The sequence below is a fragment of the Helianthus annuus genome, chromosome 1 (assembly GCF_002127325.2).
Source record: "Helianthus annuus cultivar XRQ/B chromosome 1, HanXRQr2.0-SUNRISE, whole genome shotgun sequence".
In the NCBI taxonomy this organism is placed as follows: domain Eukaryota; kingdom Viridiplantae; phylum Streptophyta; class Magnoliopsida; order Asterales; family Asteraceae; genus Helianthus; species Helianthus annuus.
Window position 1 is genome coordinate 67860624 of NC_035433.2, and position 19397 is coordinate 67880020.

General features: G+C 33.9%; 1 protein-coding gene across 2 annotated transcripts; it reads right to left on the reverse strand.

Annotated features, from left to right (window-relative positions):
- Positions 1–11249: 11249 nt before the first annotated feature.
- Positions 11250–19238, reverse strand: LOC118481728. 2 transcript variants are annotated; one of them, XM_035976946.1, is made up of 3 exons: positions 19035–19237; positions 13746–13871; positions 11277–11685 (listed from the first exon to the last, which is right to left on the reverse strand). In XM_035976946.1, the coding sequence occupies exons 1-3, from the start codon at positions 19134–19136 to the stop codon at positions 11503–11505; spliced, it is 411 nt and encodes a 136-aa protein (XP_035832839.1). In that variant the 5' UTR covers positions 19137–19237; the 3' UTR covers positions 11277–11502. The 2 variants fall into 2 exon arrangements, 1 of the variants encoding a protein (XP_035832839.1); XR_004866058.1 differs by lacking the exon at positions 13746–13871 and having other exon boundaries at positions 11250–11685; positions 19035–19238.
- Positions 19239–19397: the final 159 nt, after the last annotated feature.

Genomic DNA, 19397 nt, shown 5'->3' on the forward strand with positions numbered 1-19397 from the left:
TTTTATATGATTTTTCTTAATATTACATGAGAAAAGGGGTAATAAAAAACTTAAATAGGTATGAAAATCGTGTATTTTGACGTTGCATATGGTTGTTTATATGATTTTTAGGATGATTATGTTATTTAGATGATTTTTAGGGGTGATTACACAATTCTAGAGCTTGATTGCTTGAGTAGTTGAAAATTAAAATTGAAACATTATATTATGAAACGATGAACTAATGGTCATGGATCACTTTGTTTGTGATAGGAACCATGAGTATGGATGTTATGGCGCAATTTCTCAAGAGGAAAGTGGTTTTTGCCGAATTCTTCTAATTATAGACCAAGGTATGTTTTAGATAAGTTTTTTTGTTCTTTTATTTAATGATTAAGAGAAATAGAAGTAGGGAGGGTTTAAACTTTGATGTTTTTTTGTTTGTTAATGTAATAGGAAGGTAGGAACTAGGGTTTGATTGTTTGAAAACTGAAATTGACCCGACCCGATCTGATCTGACCCGCTATGAAACTTTGTTTCTTTGTGTTTACTTATTTTACATGACCTGACCCGATCCGGCCCGCTATGAACCGAATTTTTTTATATAGCTAGGGGTCTAAAATCTTTAAAAAATTTCCGCACCCCAGGAAAAAGATCCTGGGTCCGCCACTGGTTAGATTGGATACGTCGACACACACGGTTTTCATGTAGTTAACGCATCACACAACGCTTGGACTAATCCACTCGATGTTTGCAACGGGCCCGCGGCACATCGCCCGTGGGTCATATTACTAGTTATTTATTAAATTACAATTGATCAAAACTAGTTTTTGTACGTCACGCGTCGCGGTGAAACCGAGCAAATGATAATGTAAAACAAACGTGATTTGAAAATAAAACATGTTGTTTAGAAAGACAGAGCATTAGAACGGTTTAATTTATCATTGTACCGTTTTATAATACAAAATAAATACTTTATTTTGAGTACAACTTCGTGCTTAAGTTTTTAGAATAAAGTTATACACGTAGGTTATTACGTGCTTAAGTTTTTAGAATAAAGTTATACACGTAGGTTATTAAAGAAGTATCAAATTATTTGATAAATTAATATATGTTCTAAAAAAGAAAAAAGAATTATTAAAAATGGTAAAGAAAATATATGATTTTAAAAAAGGAAAAAAATAAAATATGGTATTATAAAGTAAATATAATAATAAACTATTATAATATATGAAATAAAATAATATAAAAAACTATCTATTATTTTAAAAACAATGTTACTATTGATCGTCCTTCTTCACTAACTATATATATAATAATTGTTGTTTATCAAACAAATGAAATTTTTTTTTTTTTTTTGGTATCATTATTATATGGTAAATGGAATCTGGACTTGGGAGGGATGATTGATAAAGAAGGGAATGCTATTTTGATATAGGGTAATTTAGTAATTTAAATATTTAAAAATTAAAAAAAATTAAAATTATCAAATTTACAAATCAAACACTTATCAATTTTAGAAAATTACATTTAAATTCTAATTCTAATTCCAATTCAACTTTCAATTCCTTTAAGAAACTATTATGTAAACCAAACGACCCCCAAGTAAAAACCATTTGAGCATACAATAGGTCAATTGATCTTTTAGTGAAATTTATTAAACATATACATTAAGATTTTGTATCAGCTGCGAAATTGGATCTGTTGTTAATGTCTAGTTTTATATCAAATTTGAAACTAAAATAACTTTTTGATAATTAACTAAAAGGAGAATTCTATTGGCACGCCAGCCAATCTATTCACACATTTTGCTTTTTCAATACGTATCGTATAGGCCTATACAGGTCGTATAAGTTCAAAAGTCAAAAGTCAAATCTGCATGTGTCTTGTCTGGCGGCTGGCTGGACCTATACGGGTCGTATTGCATTGGTTTTTTTTTTACAAATTTTTATATACATTTATTCATAGTTTTAACAAAGTTTAATAAAAGAATTCTTTTATTTTTTTAAACAAAAAAAAATAAAAATTTATCATATAGTATAGGTTTGGCACATGTTTATTATATTATACTATCTATGTTATAACCGTATTATATACTACACTTTTTTATAAATTTTTGTAAACATTAAATCATAGTTTTAATAAAATAATTCTTTTATTTTTGAGTAAATTTCACTTTTTGTCCTTTATGTATTACCTGAATTTTGAAAAGTGCCCTTTAAAAGTTTTAGTTTCAGTTTATGTCCTTAAATCACATGTTTTATATCACTTTAAGTCCTTTACACCAAACTGAGTTAAATAATTCAGTTAGGTTTATTTAATGCAAGGGTATTATTGGTATTTCACCTTAGTTAGTTTGTTTTTAAAAATAAATCAAAACAATTAAAGGTGGGACCCACTTTACAAAGTTTCAAGGCCCCCATGTTTTCGGTCATCTTCTCCGGCGGGCTCTTCATTTCCGGCAACAATATATTATACCCTGCTCAGTATCCCAAAGATTTTTAGCTTTTTTTAATGAGCCAAGACCCCCTTCTCAGTCGAACTGGAACTGGAATCCACTGTAACGCCCTGCGTTTTCAAACATCCTACATTTAGAAACCTTACGTGAAATTCTATCTTTGGAAATCTTGTGTTCTTATAACTATTCTTTCATCGTAATCGTTGTAAAATACGGAACTTGCTTCGTAAATAAAACTTGTACATTACACTTTTTACCTAGTTAAATCATGTTTTATTTCATATTTCACCTTGTTACAAGTTAGGGGAAACATTGTTGCATATTATTACACAACTTAATTAACAAAATTACTCATTATAATGTTTTAAAAAAATAAAAAAAATAAAGAAATATGGCAGCCCAATTCAGCAAAATTCAGCCCCATATAGTTGGGTTTTGTGGGCTAGTTTCAAGGTGTAACCTCTTCTAAACACTTCCAAAGCCTAACCCATTGAAACCCTAATCCTTCCCCCTATAAATACCACTTATAACCAGCCTCCCTACCACTTTTGCAACCCTAAAAACTCACAAAACATCCACCAAACCGTAGCTGAAAGCAAGGGTTCGAGTAGATTGACACCCCTTCACGAAAATGAGCATAACTCACTCAATTCTTATCCGATTCACTCGATTCTTTTTCCTACTTGCTTGTATAATCATGGGGTTCGATTCCTAGACTTCTCCTTGGAGAAATCAGACCTGGAAATGCCCCGAAATAGTCCATAAACTTTTTGTTTGTTTTTATGTTCATCAAAAACTTGTTTAAACCTATGCAACTTGTGTCTAACACATCTCATACCTATGTCCTAATGCTTACAACTTATCCCATGGTTGGTTAAGCTTAAAAACAAGGTTGAGACATTTAAAATCAGAGGATTAAACCTCATAAACTTGGTGTTTTGTTTAGGGTTTTTAACCCACAAGTCATGTCAAACTTTGTCTTTGATACATGAGTGATTATGGAACAACTTGGGTTGTCCAAACATACAATCCTCACATGATTTGATGATTTCTCTTAGTTAGTGTGTATATTTCTTATTCTTTATTGTATGTTCATGACCCTCCTTGGTTGTTTTTTTTACATCAAGTGTAGTGGTGAACACATAGAGGTGCCTAAATGGAAGACTTGATCTTCCTACCTCCTACATGACTTCTATGACATTTAGAGGTACCAAAATGAAGATTTTAATCTTCTACCTCATGCTTGAACTATTGGACATATATTATATAACCTAAATATATTATTCGAATAATCGAATCTTTGATGATGAACTAGTGTTCATATGTCGGGGTACTAGATTACATCATCCTAGACTATGATAACTTGTCACGATTCTAATGGAACCTTGTTCCATGAAAACATCTAAACTCCTTCGAGTTTCCTAGTGTCAAGAACAAGCATCATATGTACTAAATGATTATTTTCCATGTTATTCTCATATGTTATTTTTATGTTGTTTTAAACACCGAATCTCGACTCTAAACATACTTGAACCTTAACCCTTATACATTCGGACTCTAAATCTCTACTCGTCAACAATTGGATAATCGGAAAACATATGCAAACTTTGTGAGTATACTCGTACTTTTCCCCTTTTTACTTTTACTACTTTTGGGGTTTAACATGTTTACCTATTGAAACTTACACATGAACTTTTGTCTAAACACATGAACATTCCTATAACATGCTTGTATATGTGATGACTTGATACTTTAAATTTGGGTGATTCTTATGTGTTGAACTTATCATTAACTTCGTACGAGCCAAACCTTGACATATGTAGCGCTATAGGATTAACGACCCGCCTCTACTGAAACTTTGGTTATGTCATGAGCAAGTTGCGTTTTCTTGGTTTGATATGTTAGACACATGCCATGTTTAAATGTTTATCTTGAATCACATGCTTGCTATGAGGAACTGTTCAAACTTATCTTTTGCTATGTACGTATCAAACTTGTATACTCGCCTTTGCTTTTGCATTGAACTTTATTTTAAACATGTTACAGGTTGAGGACGATGATGCTATGAAATGAAGTAGCGTTGATGCCTAGATACACATATAGACGTTAGGGTTTAAAATGTTGTATCAAAATTTTGTTATGTTATCATGTTGTTTTGTTAAACTTGTCGTATTTGAATTTCTTGTAATGTTGACTATTTGAAGTTATGAAATGAAATGAAATTTGGATTTTCTAAATATTGTCACAAATAGCGTTATGATGTCTCTAGCAATCTTCACACTTCGTCTCATCCCGATGTTTCCGCCATTGGTTGGGGTGTGACATCCACCACTCTGTCATCCGCCCTACACCACCGCACCGGCGTTCTATACGGCTATACTCGCGCAGCGACTGCGCCACCGCTCACACCAGGTTTCAATTGAATCTTAAACCTCTGTTTATAATTTCTTGATCATTATTCCTCTTATATATCTGCGGTCATCAAGGTGTGTTTTCCCATCGATTTTCAAGGTTTTAGGTCTGATTTCTTTATGAATGGTTTGTACTTGCACTTTATTATGATTTTCTTGAGAAGTAAATGTATATGTTGTATATGGATGTGTTGAGAAATTGATTGTAGGTCATGAAGAAACATAATTCATGATTGTGTGTGTAAGATTACCTAGAGAAGAGAAATCGAAATCACAAGTTATCTTATTCTTTCTGCACACCAACTGTTCGATGTTTTGCTTTTACCGCCAGTTCTGATTCTGGGTAAACTTGAATTTCATTTCTAGTGGTTCAATCGAGCAAGATGACCTGGATGTATATTAGAAGGGCAATCACAACTTATCGATTTCAACCGAGTCTTTCGTTGTTACGAGTTGTCCTTTAATATATTGTTGCCGGAAATGAAAAGCCCGCTGGAGAAGATGACCGGAGCCGGAGAAGATGACCGGAAAACATGGGGGTGTGGGAAAGATAAAGCCTTGAAACTTTGTAAAATGGGTCCCACCTTTAATTGTTTTGATTTATCTTTAAAAACAAAATAACTAAGGTGAAATACCCATAATACCCTTGCATTAAATAAACCTAACTGAATTATTTAACTCAATTTGGTGTAAAGGACTTAAAGTGATATAAAACATGTGATTTAAGGACATAAACTAAAATTAAAACCTTTAAATGGCATGTTTCAAAATTCAGGTAATACATAAAGGACAAAAGTGAAATTTACTCTTTATTTTTTAAACAAAAAATATTTTTAAAAAATTATTATATAGTATGGTACGTGTTTATTATACTATACTATCTATGTTATAACTTTATTATATACTAAACTTATACTATATTATATTATACTATTACTATATTGTACTGTATAGTACAATACTATACTATGCTATGCTATACTATACTATACTATACTATACTATACTATACTATACTATACTATACTATACTATACTATACTATACTATACTATTTAGCATGTGAAAATAATACGACCCAAACTAAAAACATGAGCAAAACAAATGGTCACGTCAGGCATAGTTATTGTTTTTGTAAATGGGTATTGGCTGGATACATAATTGTTACTTTGTTTGTACATACACTATTAAATTTGCATCTTTATTTGAAAAGGAATGGCATTAACTATTAAGCATGCGAATTTGTAAGAGACAATTAATAATGAAAAGAAAACAAAAAAAAAAAAAAAAAAAAAAAAAAAACCCTTTGTTAAAATGGGCATAAACATATTTCACTTGTGAGCTAATTAAAAAGTGCATGATGTCTTGTTACGCCGTTACTATGTAAGCAATGAATTTTAATTAACTCATCATTTAAAAATGAAGTCGTGATTTAACTAAAATAAATAAATTAAAAAAACGAATGTGTGTGTGTGCATGTAATTGGTGGAGGGTAATGAACCTCACCTCTCCTTTTAGACTAACTGTTGTGTGGTGACTAGTGACACCTCTACCATCTCGCTACCATTTTAACGAAGGAAGCACTAACAAATCACAACACCATCATCACCAAAGGGCATTAGCCCCTTAACGCCCCACACACTTTGGGCGTTACCCCAAACGTTTGTTAACACAGAGTGTGGGTGGAGTCCACCAATCACAATCACACACACATTTTATTTATTTTTGCTAATTTTTTTCTTTTATTACACTTTTTTAGTTAAACCGTAACACGCTTATTAAAGTATGGTTGATTAAAGTTCATTGCCTACAGGATGTTATCACTTATCATATCTTTTAGTTTAACCGTACTATAAAACCTAAGAGGAAAACGTCTTCCCTCTTGATACCCCCGTTAAGACTTTAATGATGGTGTTAGGCTCGTTTAGGGGTGGGTTGAGATGAAAGCCACTCCACAACTACTAGTGTAATGGATAAGTTCAGTTATTGTTTTACGGCTCAAGAGTCGACATGTGCACACCGTAAATGCTATTTTTGTTTATTTAGTAGCTCCAGTTAATTAATGGAGCAAAAAGGTAGCTTTGGTATTTCCATTGCAACATTATTAATGCAGCTCAAAAAAGAAAAAAATTTACTTTTTTTTTTTGAAAGAACAAAAAGGCTTCATGACTCATTTTGTTTATGTTTGTTTTGCTAGAAAAAACTGTTGTTGATAAGAACTTCAAAATAATCTGGAACAGAAATAAAGAAACAGTTAATGATAATAGTGAACCGGGCTTGTATTTGACACAATTCCCTTAAACAAATTTACCGTCTGTTCCCAGGGTACGCCGTCTGTTCTAACTGTTCCCAGAGAAGAGAAGAAGCTGTTTGTTGGTGTGTCTAAACTGATCAGCTTGATCTAGTTTTATAGTTTTATAGTTTTATAGTCACTGAAACATAACTGAATTCTGGTGTGTCTAAACTGATCAGCTTGATCAAGTTAGTTTTATATAGTCACCGAAACATAATTGAATTCTGGTGTGTCAAAACTGATCAGCTTGATCTAGTTTTATAGTCACCGAAACATAACTGGCCGTCTGTTCCCAGGGTACGCCGTTTGTTCTAACCAGTGTTGTAAAAGTCGGCCTACTCGGCCTTGTACTCGGCGAGTACTCGGTCCTCGGACCACCTCCGAGGCGAGTTTATCCTAGTCGGACTTAACTAGTCGGCGGCGGTCAAAATCGGCCTACTCGGCCTGTACTCGGACTACTCGGCGTTGTACTCAGACTAGTCGGCCTTGTATACAAAATACTTCGGACTTGTACTCGGCCTACTTAGCCTTGTACTCAGACTACTCGGCCTACTTGGCCTTCTACTCGGACTACTCGGCCTTATACTCGGTGAGATTTGAACTTCAAACATGTTTCATTTTAAATTATACTCATTTTGACATGAATTGTGCTTCTTTTAACATATATATAATATACACCAATTAATTTTTTATTTATATTTATCATGTCCGCGTACTCCCCGAGTACTCCGATTACTCCCAACTTCCCAGTCGGCCGACTAGGGACCGCCTAGCGACTTTTGCAACACTGGTTCTAACTGTTCCCAGAGAAGAGAAGAAGTTGTTTATTGGTGTGTCTAAACTGATCAGCTTGATCTAGTTTTATAGTTTTATAGTCACCGAAACATAACTGAATTCTGGTGTGTCTAAACTGATCATCTTGATCTAGTTAGTTTTATAGTCTCCGAAACATAACTGAATTCTGGTGTGTCTAAACTGATCAGCTTGATCTAGTTTTATAGTCACCGAACATAAGTGAATTCTGGCCATCATTGCAGAGAATTTTAAAACCAAATAATGGTCATTAGTGCATCAGTTATGAGCCTCGAGTGCAAAAACTGCCTCACGCGAGCCCAGGTTTTCGGAGCTGCATTCGTGTCCGCAGGACGCGCACGAATTCAACCGAATTCCAGTTCCGAAACGCATTTTTTGCACCCCCTGCGCGCGCGGGTAGGACTTGTGGTAAAACATGTCATAAAGCTTCAAAGACTTAGTCAAGATTTTTCCTTATAAGTAGCATTTCCTTTTGTTCCCACACCAACGTGGGACAAGGTGAATTACCAATTGAGACTTTCATTCACACCAAACTTCCAACATGTTTTTTGAGTTTCTTATATATTTTTTCCGTAGTTAAAATGGGCTCATAACATAACTAACAATAACATAATAGAAAAGTGTTCGAATAGTACCTGTGGTTTACTCAAATTTCACCTATAAGTTAAAATGGATAGTGTGTTTCATGATTGGGTTGATTAACACATGTTTACTCTTGTTCTTTTAAATATGATTAATTAATTAATATGTTCAGTTTTAACATACAAACGAAACCATATAAAAGTACTTTTAATTAGTTGGTGTTAGTGGTAGAAGTTAATTGTGGTCCGGGGTGCTCCACTGATTTTTCGTTCATAGTGTTATTTTTATCTATTTTTTGTAGTGTAAAATATTACATTTTTAAGAGTCTGGCCACCACTAATTTAGATTTTGAGATTCTGACGCCCACTAATTTTTGTAGTGTAAAAGATTACATTTTAAAGAGTCCGGCCACCACTAATTTAGATTTTGAGATTCTGACCCCTACTGATTTTTCGTTTAAGCTCCGCCCTGATTGGTGTAAACATCAGTCCAACTGATTCAGTTATGAGAAAAACTGAATCTATAACCAATCTTTTTGTTTATGGATTTTCATAACTATTTGATTTTGATTATAAAGAGTTCGGTAAATTTGTTTATTGAAAACCATGTGTTGATTTGGTTTGCCTGTGGCTTAGGCCTAAAAACCATTTTCTAAATATGAATATATGATAATTAATAAATAAGCGTTTTACACATTAAATAGGATGAACTTGTATCCCCACTTGTACCAAGCCAGCTACATTGATTATTTACATAGAACTTATTCTAAAAGCTCTAAAGTTATTTAGTGGCCTATGGACATAAATATGATAATGGAATGCATTAATTTCGTTACAAGTATTATTGAAAAATAATATCCAAAATCCTATTACCATTATTCCATATATAAATTAGCAACTTTTGTATGCATTAGGAGTTGTACCCCAAACTTGAGAAGTTTTTCAAAAAAAAAAAAAAAACTTTGATATTTCACTTTCAACCTAAAAGTTTTGTCTTTTACATTTTAACCTATTTGAAATTTTTACTTTTAACTAAAAGTTTTTCATCTTTTGTAATTTAACACAACACTTTATTATTTACAACTTTGATCATCCATACTTTTTATCTTTCGCAAGTTTTCATTTTACATTTCGTTCTAAATTTTGCGAGTTAACATTTCGTAGCGTGCATGTGAGGTTCAACATTTTTTGCTCTATTTTTTCATATTTGACAGACCCGTCACAACGCGTCAATTTTTTTCCTTTTGAAAAGTTTGCCGCAACGGGCGGGTCCTAGATCGACTAAGTTATCATTTTCTACGTTTTACGTTTCTGGTTAATTTCCTCGCATTAACACACTGTAACGGGTGTGCTTGGTTCAACGATTTTAGTCTTCTTTTCGTTTAGTGTAATTTTTACCATTTTATCTATTCTATTTTTACGATGCTGAGAGTCGATGTGGTTGTCGCATTGGTGCTATTTGGCACGGTTTTACGAACGTTTTTAACCTATTAAATTTTTTACTAATATTTTGTTTCGGTTTACACCTATACTTCCTTTACTTAAAAAGTATTTTTTACGTGCATATTTTATGTACGGGTATGTATAAATATGATTTGTTCTACATCCCGACGTAAACTTTTTTTATAGACGAGTCAGGTCAAATATAATACGTTTTCGTTTAAAGAAACCATTTTTACGTGCATATTTTTATGTACATTTTCGTATAAATTCAAGTTGTTCTATGTTTCGACGTAAACTTTTTTGGGAAATGATTCATGTCAAATATAATATGTTTTCGTGTTTATTTTATATATGTTTCGTAAAGTTTGTTTCGAACCGAGTGAAGTCAAATTATGGTTTCTTTTTCTCCCATTTTTTCGAAAGCTCTAATTAATCCTTTTCGATTACAAGTGCATATTTTCCTTCATACCTGTTACGTTTTCTATGTATGAGTTGGGTCACATATAATACGTTATGATTGTTCGATATGAATTTGATTTACTTTATGTTTGATCAAATCACAATGCTTATACAAGTTACATTGAGTTCAACTGGATACGTCGAAATGTGTGTTTTCATATGGTTAATGCATCATATAATGTTTGGACTAATCCATTCAATATTTACGATGTACCCGCACCGCAATGTGGGCGGGTCTTAACCCTAGTTTTTATTATTATATATCAAATCAAACATACAGCAAAAAAAAAATATTAAAACTAATCTAAAATTGATCCATAATTATGATTTTATAATTTTATAATAAGAGTAATGCAGAATTCAAATTTACAGAGTTTGGTACTGTAATACAATAGTTTTATTATAATAATAACTAGTGGTTTTCCCCCGCGCTATGCGGCGGGAACTCAATTAGTATCGTGATACATGTTTTATATCAGTTGAAAACCATAAAAAAATATTGGTTCCGATACTACCGATGTTGTCCACTTGAAATCGATTCGGTTAGTGACGTATCAAATATTCGTATAGTTTATGATACAAAAAATATGTGTTTTTTAATATTATTATGGGCACTTTACGATAAATATAAATAAATTACTATTCATTTTCAATTATAAAAACAATCAAATTAGAATAAATCAAAATAAATATAATATAATATTATTAAAACTTTAATTTACTATTTTTTTCATATTAATATATATAATAAAGCTGTTTTCGCTTGCATAGGTATATTATTTTCCTGCCACAAGTGTATTAAGTTTCCACTAGATGGAGGCCCCGCCGCGATGCGGCCGGGGGCTTAGAAATTAAGACATCGCATGCTCAAATAAAGCATAAACGCTAGGTTGAAAACATCCATAAAGTGTTATTCAGCGGTACGACGTTTGTGTGTATAAACGAACTCCGTAATTTATGGCATGTCGAATATACCATCTATATGAAATATGACAAAAGAACACAATTGGGAAGTCGAATTTGGCTAAGCATCACTATCACGCGAATCAGAAAGAAAGCTGAGCTTCATCTGATGATTATGAAGCGGAGTATAACTTGTATCGTGATCTTGTGGAGGCGCTTAAGTCTCTCGCTTATCAAGTTCCCCCTTGTTGTTATGCATAGATCAAACACATTCGAGTGCATATTCTTCACCACATACTCCGCAGCCTTACTACCACCTTGTCCATCGTACACCCCAAAGAAGCCCTAATATCATAGCTACAAAATCATTAGGCGGGTCGAACGAACCCAACACATTTTATCAAGTGTCGGAAGCACCCAAACACATTTTATCAAGTGTTAATGCTATTCAAGAAAGAAAAAAATAAAGTGTTAATGACAAAAAAAGATTGTAATGGCCAAATGAAGCCAATCATATAAGATGAAAAAAAAAAGATTGTTCTCATGGGAATCATCTATCCACGATGAGACACAACTTGCTTTCCAAAGTATGATCTCAACTTATCTTTTGTTTCAACTTGCTCTCCAAAGTATGATCTCCTCTTATCTGTTGTTTCTTTATCCTAGCACACTTTTAAAAAGAATTTTTTTCACTTCCATCATATATTTACAATCCTGAATTGTAAAACAAAAAACTTCAGTTATAACCATTGCTTCTTGGAAGTCTTAATTCTTCTTCTGTAGTATTCATCAGCCTTCTTTGTAGTATTTTTACAGCAAATTATTATGCTAAATTTTGGGAAAAAATTAAAGGTTCTTGGTGAGACAATAGATAAAAATGGATACTTGTTAATTAAGGCGACTTGTCATAGCTGTTTGATCCCCTAATAGCTGCAGATTTGCTAGAATAACAGACTGAACCTGACCATCAAGATTTGTAAATTCACATTTTTTTACCCGTTATGATCCGCACTCATTTTAGTCACAAAGTTTTCTGACAAGAAAGCGTTTCGACCCGCTACCCGCCCTACCTGACCCACGCTTTTTGCTAAGTATACCAATACTAAACACAGATTAGAAAACCCCTATAGCTGGGTGATATAAGGGATTAGGCAAAGATCCCCTCTTTTTCAACAAAATAAATAACCAAAGAAGTAAGTAAAGAAAAAAGTCAAACCTATGGTGCTAAAACTGTTAAAAGTACTGACTTGACTTTATATTTTTTGGTCAATTCCATTTTTCTTTTAATTCTTTTTTCTCTATATTTCCTTAATTATTTTTGTTTGGTTTTACATGTCGTTTGCATTGAGCTGGATTTGCATTGGGCTTCTACATCAAGTAATATTGGGCTTAGGAGCTAAAGTGGGCTTAGGAGCTAAATGGGCTTAGGAGCTGCATGGAAAAGGAGGTCCAGTCCTCTACGGATGTTGTCCAGATCTATTTAAAGCTTTGAGGAGATATTTCCACACCTAACTCAATCATTTGTGTGGTTATCTTTCACTCGTTGTTCTCTTTGTTCTCTTAGGCGATTAGGGTTTGGTTTCAGTGAATCTCTTTGATTCTTTTTTGAGTTGTTATTCCCTTGTTGTTGTCTAAGCAGATTATCATATTGATAATCTGCAAAGTGAGGATTATATTGTGAGTGATTGTTTGAGTTCGTCTTGTTCAGTTGTATAGATTTTATCTGGGTTAATAAATCTTGGTTTGGGTAGATCTGTCTCTGGTTTACCATTTTTCACATGGTATCAGAGCTTTCATAAGCTCTTGGGTGTTTCGTTATTCCGCTGTGAGTTCTTGAGTTGGATCTGTTCAGATCTAATTGGATCTGACTTGGATCGGTGTTTCTTGTCTCCGATCTAGTGGTTTTCCGGTGGTATTCTTCTCCGATCATTTCTTGGTGTGTGTGCCTGGTGAAGATATTTGGGGGATCTTGAAGATCTTGAAGATTCAAAACCCTAATCTAGGGTTTGTGACGTTCTTGGTGCTGATCTGTAGATTCATGTTGGTCTTTGTAACCCTAGAAGGTTACAAAGCAAACTGACTGAATCTTTGTTGCTGATTGTCTTCTAATCAGTTCTTGTAGCCCTAAGTGAAGGCTGCAAGTCTGATTCTCAAGGTTTTGCACCCTCGGTGAGATCGTTCTTTATTCCTCTCTTTTATTTTCTGTCTTGCATTTTAGGCATCTTGATTACCGGACTAGTTGGGCCGGTTTGTTGTTTTGGGACACAGACAGGGTTCAGTCTGTTGCATTTGTGTGCTGTTTGACTGATTGTTGTTATCTTGTTCTTGTTTGTGTATATTTTTGCTTTGTTTGTTGGTTTTGTGAGTCTAGCATACAGCTCCTGTGCAAAGGCATGGGTAGGCACCTTGAGTGACGATCCTACTATCTGGTTCCTGGCACAGCTTCGCAATGTAGGATTTATTTGTTGTGTCTTTTCTTGCTTGATTGTTTCTTGATCATCTGATATTTTCTCATGGCTGATTTGGTAAATCTGTTTGGTGAAACTTTGGTTAGTAAGTTGGAACCTGATAATCCTTTGTATTTGCATGCTAGTGACTCTACTACTCTAACTGTGGTTGGTATTAAACTTAAAGGTACTGAGAATTACACTGTGTGGGCAAATGCTATGATTTTAGCATTGAGAATCAAGAACAAGGTTGGATTTATTGATGGAACTTTTGAAAAACCTGTGGATAATCCTGTTCTTGAAACTCAATGGGAACGGTGTAATTCTGTAGTACTTACATGGATTCTGAATTCAGTTTCAGAAGAATTGTATTTGGGACATGTTTACTCCAAATCTGCAGCAGAGGTTTGGAAAGAACTTAGGGATACATATGATAAAATTGATGGGTCTGTTGTGTTTGATCTATATCAAAAAATCAATGCATTCAAGCAAAATAGTTTAACTGTGGCTGAGTACTATCACAAGTTAAATATAATGTGGAAACAATTAGATCAAATATTGCAAATACCTGTCTGTACATGCAATGCTTCAACTCAGTTTAATAGTTTTAATCATTTAATCAAGTTGATGCAATTTTTGATGGGTCTTGACAATGTATATCATACTGTTAGAACTAACTTGCTTATTAGGGAACCTCTCCCTAGTCTGCAAGATGCTTTCTCTATTGTGTCCAGAGAAGAGTCTCATAGGAATTCAAATGTGTCTGCAACTAATGATAGGTCTGTTGGGTTGTTTGCTAAAGCTAATTCTGTTGTTGATAATAAAAAGAAGAATATTAAAACTTCTAATCAGAATTTAAAGTGTACAAATTGTAATAAGAATGGGCATACAATAGAGAAATGTTTTGAGTTGATAGGGTATCCCTCTTGGATGAAACCTCCAAGAGGGAATCAAAGTAAAAAGAGTAGTTCAAGTAACAATGCATGTGTTGATGATTCTAGTGTGCCTGTTACTTCTTTGACTTCTGATCAGTTGACTAAGTTGCTTAGTTTAATTAAGGACAGGGCACCTGAAACCTCTCAAAGCTGCAATGTTTCAGGTGGGTTTATGTGTTCTAATGTGTTCAGTAGTCCTGTTTATTCTTTTGGCTATGATGTGGGGAAGGGATCAGGTTGGATTATTGACTCAGGGGCTAATAATCATATGGTAAAATCTGAAACTAATTTAAGCAATTATATTGATGTTTCTGAGTTGAAAATACAAGTGAAACATCCTAATGGTACAATGGCCTATGTAACCAAGATAGGATCTTTTAAACTTGCTGAAGGTGTGGTTTTACATGATGTATTTGTTGTCCCTGAGTATAGTGTTAATCTGATTTCTGTACATAAGTTGGCTAGAGATAATAAATTGTTTATTGGGTTTGATGAACATAAATGTTATATACAGGATTTGTTAACCAAGAAAATCCTGGTGATTGGTAGTCAGCTTGAAGGTCTATATTTCTGTGGTAATACTGTTGTGTCTAATGTGTCTAAGTTTGATGCTTCTTTGTATAAATTGTGGCATGCTAGGCTTGGGCATCCTGCTGATCAAGCTATGAGAATGTTTAAGGATACTTTAAACATTCATTCAAGGCCTGATCATGGACCCTGTGATGTGTGTCATAGGGCCAAGCAGCACCGGGAGCCTTTTCCATTAAGTGAACATAAAAGTACTCAGTTGGGAGAACTTGTTCACTTGGATGTATGGGGTCCTTACAAGGTTGCTAGCAGGGATGGTCATAAGTATTTTCTGACCATTGTAGATGACTATTCCAGGGCTGTTTGGGTGTATCTTATGAAGAACAAAACTGAAGTTTTTGAAAACATTAAAGGATTTGTTAACATTGTCAAAACTCAGTTTCATAAAACTGTTAAGTGTTTTAGGTCTGATAATGGTTCTGAATTTGTAAATAATCACATGAAAGTATTTTGTAATGAACATGGGATTGTCCATCAGACTTCCTGTGCTTATACTCCTCAACAAAATGGAATTGTTGAGAGAAAGCACAGGCACTTATTGAATGTTACTAGAGCTTTGTTATTTGAAAGTAACTTGCCTGTAAGGTTTTGGCATGAATGTGTGTTAACTTCTGCTTATCTTATTAATAGGACACCCTCATCTGTGCTTGCTGGAAAAACCCCATATGAGCTTGTATACAAATTCAAACCCTTCTTAGATCACTTGAAAGTGTTTGGTTGCCTGTGTTTTTGTACAGTTTTAAATGAACATGATAAATTGAATAGTAGGGTAGAAAAATGTGTCTTTATTGGGTATTCATTGGATAAAAAGGGATATAAATTGTTTAGTCTTGATTCAAGGACTATAGTTTTTTCAAGAGACGTGAAATTCTATGAGTCTGTTTTTCCTTTCAAAGAACAATCAATTTTTAAAAGTTATGATTCTAATCCCATTAAAGACATCAATACTCTTAATTTTTTTGACTTGTATGAAAACACTGAGCATAATCATTTTCAATCTGTGGATGATCCCGATGATGAAAGAAGGGTTAGAGGTGAGGCTGATGTGAGAACACAGGAGGCTCAGCAGTCGGTGAATCTTGATAACCCTACTGTCATGGCTGATGAACAGCAGACTGGTGAGGTTCAAGATTCACCTGACATGGCAGACCCGGTGAGTATCACAGATGAAGCTCAGTTACCTTCTGAGGGAGACACAGAATGCTCAGCATCTCCGGTGGTTCCTAGAAGGTCCACAAGAGTGTCAAACTTTCCAAAGAAATTGAATGATTTTGTTGTTGACAGTAAAGTCAAATATGGCATTGAAAAGGTTGTAAATTTTGCTAAGCTTACTTGTGAAAATAAATGCTTTGCTTCTAGTCTTTCTAAAACAATTGAACCTAAACATTTTAATGAGGCTATCAAAGATCCTAATTGGGTTTCTGCAATGAATGATGAAATTCAAGCTTTGCATAGAAACCATACTTGGGATGTGGTTGATAGACCTAAGAATAGGAATATTGTTGGGTGCAAATGGATTTATAAAATAAAATATAAGGCATCTGGTGAGATAGAAAGATATAAAGCTAGGCTTGTTGCTAAAGGGTTTAGTCAAAAAGAGGGTGTTGATTATGAGGAGACTTTTTCACCTGTAGTCAAGCTTGTTACTGTTCGATGCATTGTTGCTTTAGCTGTTCAAAATAACTGGAATTTGTATCAATTAGATGTTAATAATGCGTTTTTATATGGTGACCTGAATGAGGATGTTTATATGTTTTTACCTGAAGGATATGAAGACAGTGATAGATCTAAAGTATGTAAGTTGAATAAGTCTTTATATGGGCTAAAACAGGCCCCTCGTATGTGGAATGAAAAACTTGTGGGAGTTTTGCTTAATTCTGGGTTTGTTCAAAGCAAATGTGATACATCCTTATTTGTTAAAAATACTGATAATGTATTTGTTGTGCTTTTAGTTTATGTTGATGATATAGTAGTTACTGGTAACTCTATGTCTGAAATTGAAAAAGTAAAACAAAGCCTAAAAACTCAGTTTTTGATTAAAGATCTAGGGTTGTTACAATATTTTTTAGGTATAGAGGTTTTAACTTGTGATGAAGGGTTATGTCTGTCACAACGGAAGTATTGTACTGACCTTTTGACTGAATATGGAATGCTTGGATGCAAACCGGTAAGTGTTCCAATTGATCAAAGTCATGTTGTCAATGCTTTACTTGAAAATAACTCTGGTCCTTTACAAAATATAACTGGGTATCAACAGTTAGTAGGAAAACTTATATACCTTTCTCACACTAGGCCTGATATTTCATATACGGTTCATATTTTGAGTCAATTCATGCATAGTCCTACTGAAGGACATCTAAAACTTGCTTTCCATTTATTGAGATATTTAAAGTCTGCTCCTGGAAAAGGGTTAATATTTCGTAAGAGCAGGTCTTTTAACTTGACTGTTTTTGCTGATTCTGACTGGGCCAAGTGCTTGGTGTCCAGGAAATCTGTTACTGGGTTTTGTGTGTTTCTTGGTAACTCATTAGTATCTTGGAAAAGTAAGAAGTAGGCAACTGTGTCAAGATCTTCAGCTGAAGCTGAATACAGGTCTATGTGTGCGGCTGCGTGTGAGTCTATTTGGTTAAAAAATTTGCTTAGTGAGTTAGAGGTCAATGTAGAAGTTCCTATTAAACTGTTCTGTGATAATACTGCTGCTATTTCCATAGCAGCAAACCCAGTTTTCCATGATCGGACCAAACATTTTGAATTAGATCTATTTTTTCTAAGAGATTTGATTTCTAAAGGGACTGTAAAGTGTGTTGGTATAAAATCTGAAATGCAAATAGCTGATGTCTTTACAAAAGGGGTTTTGGTTAAAGATCATCAGAGTTTGTGTGAAAAATTACAGTTGTATGACATGTTTAGATAATGGAATTGTGGGGGGGTGTTAAAAGTACTGACTTGACTTTATATTTTTTGGTCAATTCCATTTTTCTTTTAATTCTTTTTTCTCTATATTTCCTTAATTATTTTTGTTTGGTTTTACATGTCGTTTGCATTGAGCTGGATTTGCATTGGGCTTCTACATCAAGTAATATTGGGCTTAGGAGCTAAAGTGGGCTTAGGAGCTAAATGGGCTTAGGAGCTGCATGGAAAAGGAGGTCCAGTCCTCTACGGATGTTGTCCAGATCTATTTAAAGCTTTGAGGAGATATTTCCACACCTAACTCAATCATTTGTGTGGTTATCTTTCACTCGTTGTTCTCTTTGTTCTCTTAGGCGATTAGGGTTTGGTTTCAGTGAATCTCTTTGATTCTTTTTTGAGTTGTTATTCCCTTGTTGTTGTCTAAGCAGATTATCATATTGATAATCTGCAAAGTGAGGATTATATTGTGAGTGATTGTTTGAGTTCGTCTTGTTCAGTTGTATAGATTTTATCTGGGTTAATAAATCTTGGTTTGGGTAGATCTGTCTCTGGTTTACCATTTTTCACAAAAACATCACAGAATGCAAAATGAACCTGTGCAATTTTTTTAAGCAAAATGAATCCGAAAAAAAAGTCTCATAGGAGAAAACAAAAAAATATGAGACCTTCATCAACGCATATCTCTGTCTAGATTAAGCTTATAAAATGTGGCCACATCATCTACACTAAAAGCAATATACTGGTCATAATCATTATCCTCAACCACATATGAAACATGCCAATTTTAAATCTGCTTAAAAAAGAAAGTTCTTACATCAATTATCTCTTCAACCATAGCTTCCTTGAGTGTTCTCATCCATGGAAAACTGAGAACTGTTGATCGAAGCAAACGCTCTACCAAAATCTCATGAGCCATATATCCCCTGTTGCGATTCACGCGATTCCTACACAAAGCAACAACAAAACCTAATTCAAATTCATGTTAGACAGGGGACACACAAATAATTTTGATGAGAGAAGGGTTTTATGATGGAAAGATGGTAGATGTGTGGAGACGTGTATAAAACAGAACCACATAACCCAATTTTTTTTTTTTGAAAATCACCCTAAGCCAAGTGTACAACCAACCTATGTCCAAAGTTGTTGCTTATTTACAGTGTTTAACTAGTTAAAAAAA

Excerpts from the sequence above, each read along its gene's own strand:
- LOC118481728 (XM_035976946.1), bottom strand. The coding sequence starts at position 19,136 with ATGGCTCATGAGATTTTGGTAGAGCGTTTGCTTCGATCAACAGTTCTC. Across the intron at positions 13,872-19,034 it reads TGGTTGAAGAGATAATTGAT|ATTTACCAAATCAGCCATGA; the intron begins GTAAGAACTTTC and ends TTCACCAAACAG. Across the intron at positions 11,686-13,745 it reads TAGTAGGATCGTCACTCAAG|GGCTTCTTTGGGGTGTACGA; the intron begins GTGCCTACCCAT and ends CTATGATATTAG.